At 32.8% G+C, this 21,355-nt stretch overlaps 1 protein-coding gene across 2 annotated transcripts in view; it reads left to right on the forward strand.

Moving 5' to 3' along the window:
- LOC118439822 (uncharacterized) overlaps nucleotides 1-20,523 on the forward strand; it is a 28,205-nt gene extending 7,682 nt beyond the window's left edge. Inside the window, exons 1-4 of one of the 2 annotated variants that reach the window (XM_035862021.2) lie at nucleotides 11,747-12,056; nucleotides 17,278-17,541; nucleotides 17,923-18,152; nucleotides 18,970-20,522. In XM_035862021.2, the coding sequence (XP_035717914.1) occupies nucleotides 12,041-12,056; nucleotides 17,278-17,541; nucleotides 17,923-18,152; nucleotides 18,970-19,278 (819 nt within the window). In that variant the 5' untranslated portion in view covers nucleotides 11,747-12,040 and the 3' untranslated portion in view covers nucleotides 19,279-20,522. Of the gene's footprint in view, nucleotides 1-11,746; nucleotides 12,057-17,277; nucleotides 17,542-17,922; nucleotides 18,153-18,969 lie in introns of those variants that run through there. The other variant, XM_085664572.1, reaches the window with a different exon arrangement.
- The last annotated feature ends 832 nt before the right edge of the window (nucleotides 20,524-21,355 follow it).

Consider the following 21,355-nt stretch of genomic DNA (forward strand, 5'->3'; position numbering starts at 1 on the left):
AAAGCTTAAATTATTATTGAAATATTTAAAACGTGAGAATTTTAATCGTCTAATAACCATCAGAAAAATTTCTATCTTTCTCTTTCTCTCTCTCTCTCTCTCTCTCTCTCTCTCTCATGATCGATAAACCTGACGTGTAAAAAAGAAAAATAAAATAAAAACCAGAAAAAAAGAATGAAATAAAGGAGAAAATCAAGGAAAATATGTTCTCGGTATAATACGCGTTGTTGGCGATGATTAATAATAATTGGAGATAATAAAAATATTCCCTTTTGGGATTCTTTGTTCCTCTATCTGTTTTCTGCGTTCCTTTCTCCGTTCGTTGCTGACTGACTCTTGTCTCGTGTTGTTGATATATATATATATATATGAGAGAGATATATATATTTATGAGAGAGAGAGAGAGAGAGAGAGAGCGAGAGAAAGATAGAAAAAGAGGACGAAGGAAGAGAGAAACGAAACTCGACAGGACGAATTTATTATTCGCGGACGCGTGCTCGATGTCGTTCGCAGAAACAATAGAGAAAACGAGGAAGCGCGGAGAGGTCCGTCTCGTTGAAGGACCACTTTCGACTGTCGATCTCGTGTTTGCTGGGTCGACCTTTAAGGCCTCTTCAGATCGTTGTCACGTTTACCGCGTACCGCGTTTCGGGAAACTGGCATGAACGATGGCTGACGTTAATCCGACCATTTACCTTCAACGAGTTTCCCTCGATCTCTTACTCTCACTCTCTCTCTCTCTCTCTCTTTCTCTTTCTCTTTCTCTTTCTCTCTCGCTCGTTCTCTGTCGTTTTCTCTATGCTACCCCCATCCTAACCTCTTTCTCTCTCTCTCTCTCTCTCTCTCTCTCTCTCTCTCTCTCTGTCTGTCTGTCTCTCTTTGTCTCTCTTTGTAAATCTATCCGCTTAGGAGTTATCTTCGAGGAACTTCGTAGCTATTCGTGATCTCCGTCTTAATATTGATCGACGGTAAATCAATCTTTAATATTATTTTCTTGGCTTTAATTTCATAAGATTTTGGATTGATAATGTTTTATATATTTTGTCGTATAAATTTGTAAATAATTCTTATTCTTCTTCCTTCCTTTTTTTTTATTCTTTTTTTCCTTGAGAAATATCTAGATATTTAAAGTAATCGGATCGTTGAGAAAAATTAAATTTGTTAATTATTCGTATATGTATTTTGACGTATATGTATGTATATGTAAAAGTTACGTTAATGTTTAATAAAAAAAAATGTTAATAAAAATGTTTGATAAAAGACGTTTAACGATAATAAAAAAGGAATTTTTTTTAATTTTCGAAAGGAGCCATTTTGACCAAATGTTTATGGCTTATTTAGTTTTTATATTTATCGATTCACTATTATTTTTTGTTTTATAGATGATGGAAGAAAAATATTGGCAGGAATCTTTCGAAAATATTTTCATCAAAATAATATTGATCGAGATCTGATCGTCATCGGATCATTCAGTCAATAAAATCCTTCGTATTATATTTACGTTCCTCGAATCGTAGATCTGTTGATGACAGATAGAAAAAGATATGAGACCCGCGTGCATTCGGGCGGATTTATTCTCTTACACAGGGAATATACACGCTACAAAATTCACTCGTAGCGCGAACGTGCGAACGATCATTCGCGTGTGAACATGTATAACTCGTAAGCATGCGCTTGCGCGAACACGCGTGACATGTACGCAAGCTTTTGACCTCGATCGTCGGTGCGTTAATGATACTTTTCGAAAACTCATACATAGACATACGCGCTTCGATATACGCGCTTCTATTTATCTCTCCTCATCGAGGATCATCGTTTCCTGCAGCAAATTTATATTTAAAGTTCGTACGGAGGAAGGAACGAGAAGAGAAGCAAATTACAAAAAAAAAAAAGAAAGATTTCAATTGCGGTAAAAAATGATTAAAAAAAAGAAAAAAAAACTCCGGAAAGAAAGGAACGAAATAAAACAGAACAGAAAAATTGTTATCATCCGCCGTCGCGCGAAGATGTCGTGATGAAAAAGTAATCAGAGACGAGATAACAAAACGATTATTATTCTTCGATTTATTTTTTAATTATCAAAACGAATACGTGTACCATCGGGTTATTAATGGTATTCGCTGAATAAACTATGTTCTTTTCTACGCGTTTGTATTTCGTACGTTATTTTTAATTTTTACGTGAAAGAACAAGATTGATTTTATAGAGGGACGGCGAACGACCCTCCAGAAATCTGCTCTGTTACTTTCTGACCCGCCGATCGAACCTCCCCGCCCCACCCACCCTCTAAGTTTGCCCATACAATCGCCAATTTGTAATTTGTCATCGATGAATCTGCGGACAATGAAGCGTAAAGCGAGAGCTTTTTCATTGATCGACATTGTTAGTTCGATTTGCTATCTAACTTCGCCGTTCCATTGAGTGTCCCTCTATCCCTTATCCCTCATTCCTTTTAAAAAGTGGAGTCATGAGAATCTTAACTATCCATCATTTTTCTGACATGAAATAAATATCACTATGAAATGGTTAATTTATAGTTTTTCTTTTTTGTTTCTTTTTTCATTTTTTTTTTTTTATCTACTAGTTTTTTTTTTCAAGTTTCTCCTTTCTCTTCTTATTCTTTTACGAGCGAAAAGAAGTAAACGTTTTAATTTTTTCAATGATATCGTTTAACCAATGGAGAAATTATTAAATTATTGAGGACAAATGAGGATCATAAACGTATTTGTTCGTACGGTAATAAAAAGTAATTTTATTTTTTTTTTCAAACGCACATTGAATAAATCAGACGTACGAAGTGATTAGGTTGTTTTTTTAAAATTGAATCTGCAAAGACTGAACGGAGAATGAGAAAACAATAGGAATCCTTTATTGAAAAAGTTTACATTGGTATATTTCATTCAATTATATGTATATATATATACACATACACATATATAGAAACAGACATGTGATAGGGAATATCCCAGACATTTAATTTATTGTCTTGGGATTGCATAATTGAGATAATTGACAAGCTTTCCAAACGATTTACTTTTGGCTAACATAAGAAATCTAAATGAGAGCCCGGATAGTGTCGGTAAGAGAAAAAAGAAAAAAGAAGAAAAAAGAAACGGAAAGAAGATCTTGGACAAGGGAACCATCTCGAGAGACGGGAAGAAATGGTGAAGAAGAAAAAAGAAAAAGAAAAAGAAAAGAAATTTTAAAGGTTAAAACGCGTTCCCTGGTCCAATGTTTGTACGCGCTCGTTAACGTCGTCGAGTCAAAGTCGTGGGACAATACCATGGCCACTTCATCGTTGTCTCTCTTTTCTTCTCTCTTTCTCTCTCTTTTTCTCTCTCTTACCCTTTCGGTCCGCGTCACGGTTGGGCTCGTTAGTTTATAAGATCCGTGCTGGTTTCAACCCGATTCATTAATGCCAATTATTCCAGCCTGAATGTCGGAGTCGTTGCCTTTATTAAGAGAGAAAAAAATCGTCTTGAAGACTTGACGTATACTTTCGAGACTACAAGCGATCTCAAGTTTCGATTAAGATAGATCGATTGATCTCTTTGTCCCTCTCTCTCTCTCTTTTTCTTTCTTTCTTTCTTTCTTTCTTTCATTCGTTTTTTTTTGTTCTTTTAACTTTTTTTATTTCAATTGTTTAATTTCAAGACTCATTACTCGCGTCTCGTCTTTTCATGTAATCTCGACGTTGTTTAACAAATACTTTAAGACAATGAATCCAATCTAAACGGCACAAGATTGTTATTTGAGATAACATTTGCCGAATCCATCTATAGGATATTATTTTTATTAGGAAATGTTGTCTCTTCAATTTTGATTTGACATATGTACAAATATATGTATGTATAATGATAATAAATATAATACCGTAATAAAAAAAAAAAAAAAAAAAAAAAAAAAAATTCTAGATAATTCGATCAACATATATTATACATATCTTTTATACAATTTTAAGTATTGATTATTACCATCTGAATAAATAAGGTTAAATAAGAAATCGGATTTATTAGATAAATCATAATTAAACACCTCTCACGATTATATTAATATGTATAACATAATTATAAAGATGTATTATCTCGATGAGTTAGTAGAACGTCGCTTTTCAAAAGCACTCGCGAAGTCTCTTTTAATTGCACTCTCACGTACATCAAAGTTTCGCGACTCAGTTTGTTTGGAAAGAAGTTCCGACCGAAGTTTTCTATCTTCCCGCAATACGATTTTATAGGAAAAAAGAAGAAAAAAATATAAGAAAAAAAAAAAAGAAAATAAATAAGAAAAAAAAAACGCGAGTGTAATATTATAAAGTCAAGATTAAAAATTCTACGAAAATGATATCGCTTAAATACGCTATATTTCCATACGTCGAATTCGAATTCATTTTCCGAATGGATTTCAAAGTTTCATACTGATCGATTTCACTTTATTCGTGATTGGTCCAGGAAAAATGTCGGGGAAGGCAAAAAAAGAAGAAGTCAGAAAGAGAGAGAGAGAGAGAGAGAGAGAGAGAGAGAGAGAGAGAGAGAGAGAGAGAGAGAGAGAGAGAGGTCGATTTGAAAAGTGATGAATCAGAGATAGCTATCGACTCTCTTGATATCCTCTTCACGGACATAGAAAACCTTCTGCATCGAGAGTCTCGTGCTTAACGTAAAGATCGAATCTAGATTTAGTACTTTGGATTTCTTGAGTAGCGACACTTTCAGCCTTTCGTAGAATCGAAAAGTCCATTCTATGAGTATAAGAATTCTTTTTTCTCTCTCCCCCTTTTTCTCTATTTTACATTCACTATTTCTCTCGTTTTCAATTTTTATTAGATATATGTATATATCGACAATGCATCGAAGAATTTGCGATTATTGTCTTTCAAACTTTGTTCAGAGAAAAATTAGAAAAGAATTTTTTATTACGTCGACTCGTATGTAACGTTGCATTACGATATTAAATCATATTAATTTTCTAATAAAAAAAAAAAGAAAAAAAGAAGAAAAGAAAAAAGAGAAAAAAGAAAAGAGAAAAAGAAAACGAATCAGTAAAATAATCGTATATCGATAACCGTTCCCCTAACGTCCTAAGAAATTCTTTAAACGGACATCCAGTTCCCATAAAAAATTCGTTTTATCCGATCTCATAAATACATCAGCCATACATTTCTGCGGCGATAAAAGGCCATTCTTGGTAAAACGAACGTAACCAAAAGGCACGGACGTGATATAATTCTTTCGTACAACGCGTAAGTATGGGGTAAAAGAAAAAAGGAAGGAAGGAAGGAAGAGAATGAAAAAGAAAGAAGGAAAGAGAGAGAGAGAGAGAGAGAGAGAGAGGACAAGAAAAAGGGACACCAAGTGAATTAAGTGGTTAAATCGCTTATCTCTTTATATATCCTCTCTCAGAAAAATCTTCGCGTGCATCAGAGGATAATCTTCGAACGTGACAGAGAGAAAGAGTATGTGAGGAAAAGAAAAAGAAAGAGAGAAAGAGAGAGAAAGAGAGAGAGAGAGAGAGAGAGAGAGAGAGAAGTGAAAGGAGAGAAATGGAAGAGAAGGAACGATTTGAAAACGACGGAAACTCGATGACTGAATGGCACTCGGGGATATAGTTAGATACAGGGTTATGGTAGGGTTAGAAGGAGATATAGGGACAATTGCGTCGCGGTTGGTTCTCGTTTTGAATATTGAGAGGGAGAACGCCATCGTCTCGTTCGCCTGCTTTCAGAGGCAACATTACAAGCACTAATTGTGTATTCGGGTTGTACCAATGGGACTTCATTATCCTACCGATGACGGTTCAGGGACCGTTGGAGAGACAGGTAGAACAAAAGGTTAGAAAACATAATTAAAAATGATGGACTGGCCGTCAGTGTTTCGAAAATATTTTATAAAGATCTCGAAAAGAATTTGAAATATTGATAAGGCGAACGTTCTTCTTCTTCTTCTTCTTCTTCTTTCAAAAATGTTTTGTGTATGTATATATTGAAAAACTTTATCTATAAGAATCAATGATATTTTAATTTGATATAAATAATGTATCAATTTAGCTACATACGTGATAGTATTAAAATACATTATCTACATCTTATGTCGAGTAATATCCTTTAAGGGATTATTATGAGTTTTCATATTACATTCAAGAACATTGTGAATGAGAGACTATGGTAAATGATAATGTCGGTTTTGTAGTGCATTAATATCAATAATTTGCAATGCAAATTTGGAAATATTAAAGATTTAATACGATAGGGAAATCTGGCATTGCTAATGAATTAATTTGAACGCATCCAATAACTTCTCATTCGTCTTCCATCTCGAACGTCTCCTATCTTTTTCGCCCTCGCACTTCCCACTTTTCATTTTTTTTTCTGTCTCTCTATAGTAACGGTCGCTATCATCAGTTACTTCGTTATACAAAACGACGAACAACGGATACGGTTGTTTCTCCATTGTCGTGATTACAGTAGTACTCCCACACTGTCATTCCATAGCAACTAGCATTTGTCCTCGACTACGATTCTCGCAAAGAAATACGTATAATCGAAACAAATAAACGAAGTCGAAGTAAAAGAGTAATTAAAAAAAAAAAATATAATAATGATAAAAGCAAACGAAATCTTTTTCTTTTCGAATATAACTCAAAAGTCAAAGTCCGTTTAATTTTATCCGTATATTACTAAAATGTATACTCGCGCAAAGAGTTATAATAATCTTGTAATATAATTAATTATGATATTTATATAACGAAGAATTATAAAATGAAATGGTTTGAACATTTTAACATCCATGTTAAATGAAAATTTTTTCCTTTATTCTTTTATTCTTTTCTTTTTTCTTCTTTTGCCAAGGACATTCCTACGCGTAGATATATGAAGTATCGTTTTTCATATTTTTAATCTTTGCTCATGCGGTTGGTACCTGAAAGTTTCGTGTCCCACGTAGCTTCAGTGATAACTAAGAGATGAGAAAAGCAATTTCGTAATGGACCGAAGGAGGGATGCTAGGCATTGATTATCTTCGCTAGGACAATAAAAGTGAATGTACTTTATCGTGACAGAGGCTTCAAAATTTTCAACTCTTACGATAAACAACGTTTTAACAGAGAGCTTCAATATTTCTATTTATTTCGAGATAAACGTTGCCGACAAAGCGATGATGAAAGTCGACCGGCGTCGTCTTTATAAGTAGCTTAGATTAATTTGATGTTTTTCTTTGTCTAGAAGGAAGGAAGAAAGGAATAAAGGATGGAAGGAAGGAAGAAAGGAAGGAATGAAGGAAAATAGGAACGAAGGAATGAAGGGATGAATTTCAAAGTCAAATTAAAATTCAAAATGAAACGGGTAGAGAGAATGAACGAATAACATGGAAACCTTAACTTAGTTGGTTTTCTCTATATAACATAGACATTGTTTTACAGTCGTCTTAGTGTATTGAAATTAATTATTGCGTAAGACATTAGAGCCTGTCCGATAGTAGGAGCCAATTTCTCGAGGGTCCCTTGGGGGCTTCTGCATCTGCATCGCGAGTCGCAGCTGCATCTGCAAAACAGGGTGGACGCGTGATACTAGTAGCCACGTGTTGTCGTTGGGAGCACGTAGGACGAGAAACGAGGCCGAGAGGACGATAGAAAGATAGAGAGTGTGAAGAGAGAGAGAGAGAGAAAGAGAGAGAGAGGCAAAGGGTCTGCTAGAGAAGAAAGGGAGGTAGAAGAGGCCTGATGAGATCTAGACAGTGGGTAAACTCGTAAGCAATTATCCATAGAAGGATAAGGGTATGAGGAAGAGGAGAAAGAGGGAATGAAAGAGATAGAACCGGTTGCAACGTACTCCTTGCTTATAACAGTATTCCTTATTCCTCCCGTGGGATCGTTCCCGAATTAATGCATAGCCCGTGGCTAGAATACCATGACCGATGATAGAAGGTAAGAAAGAGATAGAAAAGAGAAAGGGCTACTTTGAGAACCAATTATCGAACGAGCTCATCTCTTTGCTACTTTTCTCTTTTCTTAGATCATTCTTTTACCTTTTCATCAACCACTTTCCACTGTTCCCTTCATTCTTATCGCACTCTTTCATTACCTTCCTATTACTCGTCTACTCGATTACGATTTCACTCGACCATTTGGTCATTTTCATTTTTCCTTTCCTTTGTCCTCTCTTTTTTCTCTTTCTCTCTCTCTTTCTTTCTTTTTTCTTCTTTTTCCTCTTTTTTCTATCTGAACAAATTTCTTCGATGGTTGCTCGTTCATTTCGATGAAATTGCATTGAATGAATATATGTATATATATATATATATATATATATATATATATATATACAAATATTTTTCTCTATTTCGATATTGCATGTATTAACGTGTATATTATGCAATATGTTATTACGTAAAACGTATGATTCTTTGTGGGACAGGAAACTTTTTAATTAGAATATCTCGATGTTAGTTGTTTCGATTAATGTCGTTTGCTTTAATGTATGCTTTTTTCTTTGTCATGTATTATATTGAAAGAATCCAAATGCATGGTTGTTGCGGATAATAGAATCTGTATTTATCTTGATTCTTTCATTTATACATATAAGTATTATGAATTAGGTGTATCTCTTTGATGTTTTCGTCATTGAGTTCAATAGATAATGAGCATTTGTTAAATATGAAGTTTCTTTGTGTCTTTATGTTTCGACATTCGTTGGATTATACACGAATAGAAATATATAAAAAATAATTAAAGTAATCTCTAATCATATTTTTATAATTTAATTTCTTTTTAATCGGACACGTGTGTTGGCTTTAAAAAAATATATTCAGTTCTTAATTAATGACAAATGATAAAATAATCAATTGTAGTTTAACTAATCGTAATAAAACAGGAATGTCAATTTATTGGCTCGATTTTTAATTTATCAATTATCTTCCAATAAACGCTTGTTATCCTTGATGATGATATCTCGATTGAAATCAATGAAGAGCAATGATTTGTAGAATATTACTTTAAATCATAAAAAATTTTATCGTTATAAGATATTGATGTCAATCAGTATAGAGTAAAAAAGAAAGAGAAATTACTTAAGAATTTTGTTTGTCTTTTTTATTTTTCTTTTTCTTTTTTTTCCTTTTTGTTTAGATTAAATTCTATCTGCTTCACTTTATTACAATTAACTTATTGAAAAAGTGACGATCTCGAATCGACTGAAATTGAAACCTACAGTAATTAATCGATGAATTATAGTTCTCGTTTCAAGTTTAAAATTATCTTGAACACATAAATACAAAAACAAAACCGTAAAAGAGAAAAGGCGATAGGTCAGGGGGGAGGGTGGGAGAGGGATAGCGGCGGGGGGGGATTTCACACTTCACTAGACGTAAATTTCATGCACGTATTCTACTCGTAAATTACAATTTAATCTATGTACGAATGCGCTACTTCATTACCAATTTAACGTCTGCGATAAATTATTAGGAAAGGAAATGTATAACATGCATATATGCATTTGGTAATATTAATAGCGAGAATGGTATCGAAGAAAATGTATAACTTCCGAATAAATTTCGAATAATTTTAATTAACATGCCGCATAGCCTTATGTGATGATATAAGAATAGAAAAATTACACGTTATATTCTTTCCTTCATCTCGGTTTCTATCTTTTTCTCTTTCTTTCTCTCCGTTGATTTTTACAAAAAATTATTAATTCATTAACATACCGCACTGCGTGATAACGTAAGAATGAAAAAATTACAAATATTAAGCTATGTGATATTATTTCTTCTATCTCTTTCTCTCTCTCTCTCTCTCTCTCTATCTCTCTTTCTATCTATCTATCTAGCTCTTTCACTATCGATTTTTATTAAAAAAAAAAAATGAAAAAAAAAGAGAGAAAAAAAGAAAAAATCTGTAACATCTACCGAACGAACGTACATGAATACGTAAGTATAAGTAACAACGTTCAATCATGAAATTGAATGTAATATATCGGATCTATGTTATTCTTATTAATTCGAAAGAGGATAAAAATAAAAAAACAGAAAGAGAAAAAGAAAAGAAATTTTATAAGAAAAAAAAAAAAAAAAAAAAAAAAAAAGAAAAAAAAAGAAAAGAGAAATCTATTTTTCTTTAAACCAGGACAATGTAGATAAAAAGTTTTAAGAATCTCGCTTATTATGTTCTCGAGTAAGTTAGAATAAGAGTACCGTTCTTCTTTCTCGGTAGATGATGCGCAAGCGTTAGTTAACAACGTTTCTCGTGCAGCTGGTTAGTTGAATTAAAAAAAATGTGCTTGCGTAGGACAAAGAGGAGAAATAATACTCGCGCGTTTTATAGTAGTTGTGGAAGAGTAAGTGGAATACGCGTACATATCAGTGAGTTTAGTGTGAGAGTGGCGTTAAAGTGTCCCCTTGACGAGTCCCGCAACGTCTTAGTAAGAACAAGAAACAAGAAGAAGATATGGCGACTGACCACTTGACTTCCTGACCCGCCCACATCTCTCGTAAACCACTAGGCACCAGCACTGGTAGAATACGAGCATAGCCTTTCAACAAACGATTACGAAATTTCGGCCAATTTGCGTCAATAAAATCTCCCTCTCTCTCTCTCTCTCTCTCTTTCTCTCCCCCCTCTCTCTCTCTCTCTCTTTTTCTCTGTCTCTCTTAATCCCTTTTTCTCTTTGTCTCTCATTGAAGCTGACGACGCTCGAAGCGTTCGCGTACTCTCTCTTTTTCTCTTTCTCTCCATTTCTTTCTCTCTTTGTCTTTCACCGGAACTGACGACGCTTGAAGCGTTCACGTCGCTTCGAAAACGAACAAACTTGAAACCCTGGAAATTGATTTTGTTCGAATATATTTTGGAACATTTAAAAAAAGAGAGAAAAAAAAAAGGAAAAGAAAAAGGAGAAACAAAAACAGAGAAAGGTGAAAACAATATAAAAAGAGAGATAAAAACAAAATTACTGAATAAAGAGATAGAGGGAGAGAGAGAGAGAGAGAGACATCCACACAGTAATTTATCGATTACTATTCATTAACTTATTTTACCAATGAAATTTCAAAGAAATTTCACATTTCTCTTTACAAAAAATACGTATAGTACGTAGACGAGATAAATGATAAGCTTTAATCACGGCTGATTTGACTGGTTCGTAAAAGCTCACGAATAAAATGAAAAAAGAGAAAATGAACCGACTGGTGCTATCGAGTCCCACATTTTTCGTATTCAACGGGCAACCATCGATTAAACGCTATCATTAGAGTTAACGTAAAAAAGTTGAGATCGCTTCTACTCGATCGGAATATTCAGTGAAGAAGAAGAGAGAAAGAGAGAGAGAGAAAGAGGGAGAGAGAGAGGGAGAAAGAGAATGAAAAGGGAAGGTAGAGAATGCACAAGGGAAAGGCAAAACAAGAAAGAGAGAGATATCGTGATAAGCTATCGCGTATTCGACGAATGGGTTCGTTTGTAAAAAATGGCTCGTGGCGACGAGAACACGAGATTCCAATCGCATTCGAACTAAAAAAAGAAGATCAAGAGGGAAAGGTTAGGATCAAGCAGGAACGCATGGAAAGCAAATTGTTGGAACGCGCGACGATAGCAAGTGAACGGAATAAACGTGCTACCCTCGTACTCTACTACCCTCTCTCTTTCTCTCTCTCTCTCCCTCTCTTTCATTCTTCTTCCCTCTCTCTTCTACCCTCATTCCCCCCACTCTAGTTCCCTCTAACCTATCGCTTTTCGTTGTACTATACGTCAACGCTCGAGAGCTACGTACATAAATATATATATACATACATATATACCGAGACCTCAAACGATCAAAGCAACGAGTTCTCCGTCGCTCTTTCTCTTTCGTCGAATTTATTGGTCGATTAATTAGCGAACAAATAACACCGTTAACAGTGGTTACCCGTAGCACTATAGTTGCACTCGTATTTGACCTAGCTAGGTATAAACTAGAAAAGAAGGAAAAAAAATGCGTAAAAGAGAGAGAAAGAGAAAAGAAGAAGAAGAAGAAGAAAAGAAAAAGAAAAAAGAAAAGAGAAACTTTGCGTGAAATTGTTGCATCATGGTGGTGTACGTACGTAAGTATATATGTATGTATTTATATATATATATGCATGTACATTCATATCACACATATATAGATAAATAATACTCTAACGTATAAAGAATCACGATAATGTAATTTTTTTTTTCATATTGTAATAACTTATCGATATTAATGAACACATTTTTAAAATTCGACGAAGAACCGGTATATTATATATGCTTAATTATTTTCCACGTTTTTACATCCACTTTTATCCTCGATTCGTTAAACTCAACAACGTTTGCGAAGGAAAAGTTTGAAGAACTTTCATAAAGCGAACTTAAATTATCTCGGACCATTTTCTCGCATGATCTCACCACATCAAGGATCTTATTATTACTAATCTTTTCTTTCTTTCTTTCTTTCTTTCTTCTACTTTCTTCTGTTTTTTTTTCTTTTTTTTTTTTTTTTTGAAATCTTTCCGCGAACGAACCGTCGATCGTTATGTGTTTATTTACATATGTACGTGTTATATATTATTGCGTACAATCCGATGTTTATAAACATCAAGTAAATGTTATTTATAAAACGAAAACATTATTTGTACATTGAAAATTTAGATTCAGTCGTATACATAATAAGGTTTCGATATCGTTCAAGTACGACGTTAATTTTCAATGTCAAAGCATCAAAGTATATCATTTTAAGTAAATGAAGCAAATCAAAATCCTTTATATTTTAAAGATTCTCAATACTCTTGTCGCATTAGTATCTACCTTTAATGAAGAAACGATTGGAACCTTCTCATTCATTCAGTCTCTCTCTCTCTCTCTCTCTCTCTTTCTCTCTCTCTCTCTTTCTTCCTCTATTCATCTCTTTTAGTATAACGCCAGAGCAAACGCGACAGGAAGGTGGATCGCGTTGGAGAACCATTGTCTTTCGTCCTCTGGCCCGTCGCGTGGCATATTAATTAATCTGGTGATTATTAAACTAATTGCCAGCGTAATTGGTACGCCAAGAACCCATCTACTGTTCCGAACAGAGATAGAAAGTGAAGAAGATAGAATAAAAGAAAAGAGAAAGAAAGAATGATCAAATTAAAAAGAAAGATAAAGACTATATATAAAGAAAGAAAGAGAGAGAAAGAGAGAGAGAGAGAGAGAGAGAGAGAGAGAGAGAGAGAGAAGGTAAGCAAAATGCTTGTCTTCAGAATTTTCGAATCGGATGGATGGAATAAAAAAGAGATAAAAAAAGTAAAATAATTTCTCGTTGGCTAATATAATAATTATATTCCGAGTTTTCTTCTCTTTCAAGTAAAACAATTAATTATGAACGGTAATCGATGCAACGATCATTATCCTCACCAAACTAGTACTTAACTCGTAAAATAAAGAGTATAATATTTAATGCATAACTTTTAATAAGTTTATAGTTTTACTTTACTAATAGTGGAATTAAGTTTAATGCCGAATATGATCTACTTCGAACTTCGTTTAAGTACTTTGAACGGAACGTGAATGTGTAATTATCACGATTATCGAGAATAAAGTGAACACAGGAAATTGAGCAAGTAAATAACATGCATACATACATACGAGAATATAAATGAACGTCAGAAAGAGATAGTAAAACGAGAACGCTCTTTGTCCTTTTAATCCGAGAATTTTTTGTATAATACACAATTGCGAAAAACGTAATAATTTTTTTGACATTATATTGTATAAAAATATTCTAAAAAATAATGTAGATCCATATTACGTAGCGTATTTCGTCATAGACAAAATGATAAAAAAGAAAAAAAAAAAAGGAAAAAAAGAAAGGAAAGATTAATTTAACGAACGACGATGATGAATCAACTCTTTTTTTTCTATTTTTCTCTCTCTGTTTTTTTTTCTTGTTTTTCTTTTTTTTTAATTTTTTTTTATTTATTTATTTTTCATTAATAACAGTTATTTTAAATAACAGGCAAATGTAGAAAAAAAAATCTTTTGTATCAATTTTCACATATTCGATAACACTTTTTTTCTTATTTTATTGCAAACCAATAAAATAAATACTGCACAATGTGTTATACAGTAGAAATCAGGAATACATACTGCTCTCGGTTGAGTCTACAATATTTGCTAGTTTCGACAATTACGTTAATTGGAAAACGACTTGATGCAGAAGAGTCTAATGCTTATAGCTGTTAATACAAACGATATATTGCATTAGATACATAATGTGTTTGTATACATACAGTTTCGTGTACGAGTTATTATTTATCTTGATCATTACAACGCTAATTGAATCGTAATATATAAATAATCACGGAGGAGATATATATATATATATATATATATATATATATGAATGAGTTGTATTGCGTTCATAATATCTTCTATAGAAGATAATGGCCGAGATGATAAATAAAACGTATTAACCATTTTTGTATTTTTGAGTGACGTGTAAACATCATTCTTGGGGGGTGGTTGGCAGGTTTATTAATTTATCAAAATGAACTTCCAAATATAGTATATGTTTCCGTACACCCTAAGGACTTTGTAACGGAGCTAAAGCTGGAAGGGGGTGGACCCTATTGTATCGCAGTTAACTACCGCCTGTACTAACACAAAGGTCCTGAAAAGGCAACGAATTATTTAAAAACTCTCGTTATTGTTCCGCGAAGCCTCTGGTCAAATTACCACCAAACCATAGGGAATTCAGTGTAGTATCATCATAAGAATGGGCCACTGTACTAGTAAATACGGTATCACGAAAGAAACCTATTATAAAAGCCTCTTTATCTTCTATCCTTTTGTTTTGGAAAATTCTGCTGTTGGTTATTATCGAATCACAAAGTACGGAAGCATTTATAAACAGTAAAAGTGCCTTTGGTTAATTATTGCAGAGCAATTATTCTGTATCTTTGTCTATTCGCTAAGACGAAAATACGACCGATTGGGATTATAACGTTGTATCAACGAGAAATAATGAAATAATATAATTACGTTCTTATTTACACTTTTTCGAATAATTATATGTCTTACGTAGATATAAACGCGTTTGTCTATGTACATTGCCAATAATTTAACTATGAAACGATATGAAATTGGGACGGGGAGGGGGATAATTTTTTTTACTTTTATATTCTCGGCAAAAGCGAGAAAAAATATCGGGGTGAAAAGATCTTAACGAAAAGTGTTATGAACGTATAAATAATTCAACAAAGTTTCAACCAATTTTCTTGTCGAATAACAAGCAAAAAATATTTTGCATTCTATCGATCGCTATAGAACACCAACCGGAAAAGATCTTAATGAATGTTTGCTGCAACACAACCTCTCTCAACTCTCGGACCAACATTTCGTTCCACCGTTCGTTGGTCTTTCCCTCTTTTGCATTTTATACTCTGCGCAACACGCTTCGACCCGTTGAATACACGATTTCGACGGCGATAATTACACGTACGGTTGGTTAAACGAATATTTTTAATTACGACGATGTTTGCGGCAATCGCTGAATGACGATTGGTCCACAATAAATGCATTAATATTCTTCCATCGTACTATCGATCGAAGTAAATGATTATGAATAAAAATTCATTTTATTTTTAATCCTATATTTCTTTCCTTTTCTCTCATATTTTGATTTTTCATTCGATCATCCTACGAATATTTTCGTATAAGATTGAATTCATTAATTGTCAATCATATCTAAACGAACGTTCGAACGTGCGACATTTGAAGTTAACAAAGTGAAATATAAAAATAAGAGGTATTCATTTTATCAATAAATCTGATATTGTTATTGATATTTGTTAATATTTTTTTTTCTTTTTTTTTTTCTTTTTTTTCTTTTTCTCTTTTTTTTTCTTTTTCTTTTTATCTTTTACTCTTCGTACATTGATGTTTATTAATCGAGATCTAAAGCTTTCTAATTTCATTATAGGAAATTTCCGCATATTGAATTTTTCCAAAACGAGGGATGGAAATAATTCTCACAAGTGGGGCGATACGCTTGAAAAAGTAGCTCGAGTAGGTCTCGTTAAAATTCTCAATTCGCAGAAAAACGCGGATGCAATCATTCACGAACTAACCGTATTTTCGTTTCCACATTTGCATCGGTCAGTGCGTTTTAGTAAACGTTATAATATTGTAGTAGGAGCTTTATGCTCGAACGCCTATCACCGATCTCGGTCGGTTTAACATAAACGTTTTCAAGAGATTCTGCGATCGTATAACGGATTAATAATGGAAACATTTACAAAATAATAACGTAAAAGCATCTACAAAAGTCTACGTGTACGTAGTAAAATAAAATAAAATATTCTGTCGCACGTACTACTTGTGTAGGATTCTCATTAACCTATTTGTTTAATGTTTTTTTTTTCACTTTTTTACCTTGTACTCGTAAGGAGTATAAATAATTGTCATGCGAAGAAGGACATTTTCAAAGAAATAAGAAAGAAAAATGTAAAATATTATATAAGATTTTACGAGAAAAATAATTAACGAATTTAATCGATTATTAAATCAATTTTAACATTGCCAATTTGAAATGACACAAGAAATTAAATTCGATCAATTATTATAATCCTCGAAACGTAGACGATTTTAAAGACATTTAAATCATAAATATGATTCAAGATAATAATAACGATGATTATGAAAGTGTTTTAAATCGTACGTTATTCGTAGTTTTAAGATATTTTGATTAATATAATTAAAATTATTTTATACATTTGAAAAATTATTTTTCATTATAATGACAAGCAAGAAAAAGATAAATGGATAGGTTTATTCTTGAGAAATAATCTTTTCATGTAATTTTAATTGCAATCAATTGAAATCAGAAATTGGACATTAATCGTAAGTTAAAAGCATTGCTGCAATTTAACATATGTAGATTACTTTCCTAATTACCTTTATAATTTATGTTTATATATATGAAATTATCAATAAAAATTATATCGAAATGATGATTAATATCTAACGTTGAATGTTATTGTATCGAGCGTCGTTTCAAATATTAAATATGAATAATTTGAAAGAAATATATGGAAACAAGGTATTTATTGAAATATTGAGTAACATAATGTTTCGTATGAACGAACGTACAGGGATTATAGTCGTAAATATCGTTTTATTAAAAGATCGTCTAGAGTAACGATCGTTCGAATTGTTGCACCGCATGTTATTGAAAGGATTTTCACGAGTTGACTCAGAACAAATTCGGCTATATTTTTCACGCACGAGCTGATAATAATTCTCGCATGTTATCGATTATTTCAGGACAGGATCCAAAAATAGTGAGATTGGACGTGCCAACGATTGCGGATCCAAGATGGGAAGAAGTCACCTTACAATGCGAATACGATCTAGGTGGTAAAGATCTTTATTCGGTGAAATGGTTCAAGGATGAAGTCGAATTCTTCAGATTTATGCCAAGCTCTACTCCAGCTAGCGAATATTTTCCCGTCGAAGGCATAGTCGTGGATATTGCTCAAAGTAATGGACGACAAGTTAAGTTACTGGGACAATCGAACAATCGCGGAGGTATGCAATTGAATTATTTAAAATGAAAGGATTATATTTTTCGTTTTCTTTAATAAAATATTCGATAGAAACGTAAAAGGCAGTTTCAATTTTTCTTTGATTTTCGACCATATATTTAAGTTTATCAGTTTTACTTCTATTCCTTTGTATTCATTATTTATATTAATTAATGATGTAGATATTTTTTTAAAGTAAATGATCAATATATATATATATATATATATATATATATATATATATGAATATTTCGATCGGTGTAAATAATTATATTTTTGGATTTACATCACTATATATTATGTACCGATATTTTATTGCAAATGAAAAAGAAATGATGACATGTTGGAGATTAAAAATATGATATGACTTTTCTGAAATCGACAGAAAGAATAAATCTTACCGGATCTTATGGATGCGAGGTGTCTTCGGAGGCTCCGAGTTTTCGTATGACATATGCCGAGGCAAATATGAGCGTCGCAGTGCTACCGACAAAACCGCCTGTTCTTGACGGATTTCGACCTTATTACGAGATCGGTGAGATTCTTGAAGTAGCGTGCACATCTGGATTGAGTTACCCATTAGCAGTGCTAACCTTTATTCTCAATGGCAAGGAGGTGAGTCAAGCGTAATTAATATCTAAATAAAGTGTAGGTCTTAGAAAAACGCGAATTACATGGTTATGCGTGTACGTGTTTTAGGAGAAAAAGATTTATGCCCGGGGGAAAAAAAAAAAAAAATAAAATATTTGATAAGTTTAAAGGCCTTAGAAAATGAGTGAAATCACGAGAATGTATTTTCGGAGAAAGTTCGAAGATACATAAAATTATCGTAAAATAGATATATTAGCTATGTTCGAACCTGCTTATCTCTCTTATCGCTTCACAAATAACTTCATCCCTTTGCTCTATTCGAGGGAAACAGATACGATTTTTCATGTTACGCTTTAAGCACCGCAATTACCTTTGGCGTATTGCCAAAGTACCTAAATCTAACGTGATTTGTGTACAATTGCAATTTCCATTGCACCCATCCAATGGCATACTTTACTACTGTACATCTATATCCTCTCGTAACAATGTCATAAATTTTCAATTGACCTAAAACCACAACATTGATATTCTGAATATATTTATAATTCTTTTATATATATATATATATAATCCTTTATTTCTCTTTTATTTTAATCAAGTAAATTAACGAGATTGGAATTATTATTATTGATACTATCGTTCATTGTGTTTAAAATTTTTCTTATAGATTATTCCGATTGTATTCTGAGAGAGAGGGAGAGAGAGAGAGAGAGAGAGAGATTTCTTTTTCATTTAATTTTCTTTTTCAATTTTACTTTTTCTCTCTCTCTCTCTCTCTCTCTCTCTCTCTGTCTTTCCGGTTATAAGATATATAGCATTGTGATTTTTATATCGAAAACAGGTAGACAGAACGAAAACGACGTATTTACCAATTACTGGATACAACAAAGAGATCCTGATATCAGTCTCACGATTGAGTTTCTCTTTGCATTTGGAACGGCAACACTTTCCTGGAGGAACTCTTCACTTGGTCTGTCAATCTTCCTTACCAGATATACCGAACGTACGAGCCTTCAAGACAGAAAAAACTGCTACGTTAGCGGCGAGTAATCAAAGACTCGCTCAAGAAGCTCCGAAGTCGGCTTCGAGTACAATTCTCGTCCCTTCGTTCACAATGCTATTGTGCTTCCTCCGAATTAGTTGGAATTAGCTTGATTGGTCGATCGATCGATTGTACTTGGTACTTTGAGTTTTAAGATTGAAAGATCTATCGAAACATTCCCTAATCGATCATTTTTGATCGATCCTTGTCTCTACCGTGATAACTTCTCTCGTTTGTGTCTAATATCGTGCTAATCAAAATCGAAATCACGATGCTTCTTGTTCTTAGTAATCGTCGCGAATATAATAATATTCTCTATTAAAAATTAGTGAACCAAATGAAAATGTGTTTTATTTTTAAGGTCGTACGTTTTATTGATTCTTTATACAAAAATATGCTATCGGGGAAATAATAATAATAATAATAATAATAATAATAATAATAATAATAATAATGATAATAATAATTATAAAAACAAAAAACAAGAAATCCAATTACGGAGAAACGTCAAAATTATTCGAACCATTGAAAATAACTTACGAAATAATCATTATTTTGTAATATTTATTTATTCGTTCTGATATAATCTGAGGCTAATTATTTGTATACACGAATACACAATACGGCGATAATTCGTTAATCACGGACCAAGCAATATGAGATTCAGGAATATTCATTCAATGTGCCAAAGGCATAAATTAAATCAAATTTTTGATGTTTCTCTATACTACCTTGTGCCGTGAAAGCAAATCGTAATAAATGCTATTCTAATTTGACTGCCAATACTTTTTCATTATTGCGTGTTCGACCTTAGCTAGATAAATGATATGTTTATATCGGAATTTTTCAAGGTTATATCGCATCGCACATACATACATATACGTTCATATTACATATATTATATAATACATATATATATATATATATATATATGAAACACACACACACACACACACACATATACACATAAACATCGCATACACATTACGCGCACGTATGAATATAATGGCGAAAAGAAATAAATTAAGCCGAAAATTAAAAGAACGAAAAATGTTGTAAATAGTGTACGATTGTGCGTATAGATTTGTCGATAATCGCGTTGAAACGAAAGTCGGAAAAAAGGAATTAGAGGAACAATGAAAGTAATTAAAAGCAAAATTTAAAAAGCAAAAATAGAAAAAGAAACGAAAAAAGAACAAAAAAAAAATATGTTTACAGATAATTAAGCGTATATTATATGAAAAAAAGAGGACAAAAAGGGGACGAAATCTCCTTTTGTTTTCGTCGAAGATTTCACATATACGAATATATGTATATATATATATATATATATATATATATATATATATATATATATATATATATACACGTATAATGTTTGTCGTATTCACACTTATTTTACAAGATACAAAAACCTGTCAACTTATCATCGATCGAAATGTCTGCTACCAATAAAGACGATAATATCTCATTATTAAAAAAAAATAAAATAAAATAAATAAATAAATAAATAAAAAAAAAAAAAGAAAAAAAACCGAAAAAATCAATAAAAACAAAGAGAAAAGTAAAGAAGGAATCAATGAAAAAGACCTCCGTCAATGCCTCTTTGCAACGAAGCCTCCCCTTCCAAGTGCTTTTTTCCCCCGAACTTAATTAACTCATCTCCTCTCCCATCCACCCTATTTCTCCCAAGTAATTAGCTCTATAGATTAGCGTTTGATTTATTCGTGAAGAAAGGAAGACGAAGCGCGTCAATGATTGGAGAAGTTCTAACCGCAAAGATCAGGTAGTTCGCGCTACCTGAATGTGGAATATTAGCAGTGATAAGGATGATAAAGAAAAGAGATAAATAAAAAACTTAAGGATGAAAGAGAGAGAGAGAGAGAGAGAGAGAGAGAGAGAGTAAAAAAGGAAAGATACAATAAAGTCGAAAGGATTATATGAGGCCAAAGAGAAACTGCTCGTGGCCATTGCAACCCCATCGTACTTATAAGCCGCTCAGATTCTCGAAATGAGTTAGTTTTCTCTTCCACTATGCCCTATCATTTTCCACCCCCTCTTTCTCTCTCTCACTCTCTCTCTTTCTATCTGTCTTTCTCTCTCTTCTCTCTTCTCTTCACTTCTCTTATCTCTTTCTCTCTGTCTTTCTCTTTATACCTCTTTTGGATTCGATCTATCGGCGCAA

The sequence above is a fragment of the Vespa mandarinia genome, chromosome 2 (assembly GCF_050613455.1).
Source record: "Vespa mandarinia isolate Hongniang chromosome 2, ASM5061345v1, whole genome shotgun sequence".
Classification (NCBI taxonomy): Eukaryota; Metazoa; Arthropoda; class Insecta; order Hymenoptera; family Vespidae; genus Vespa; species Vespa mandarinia.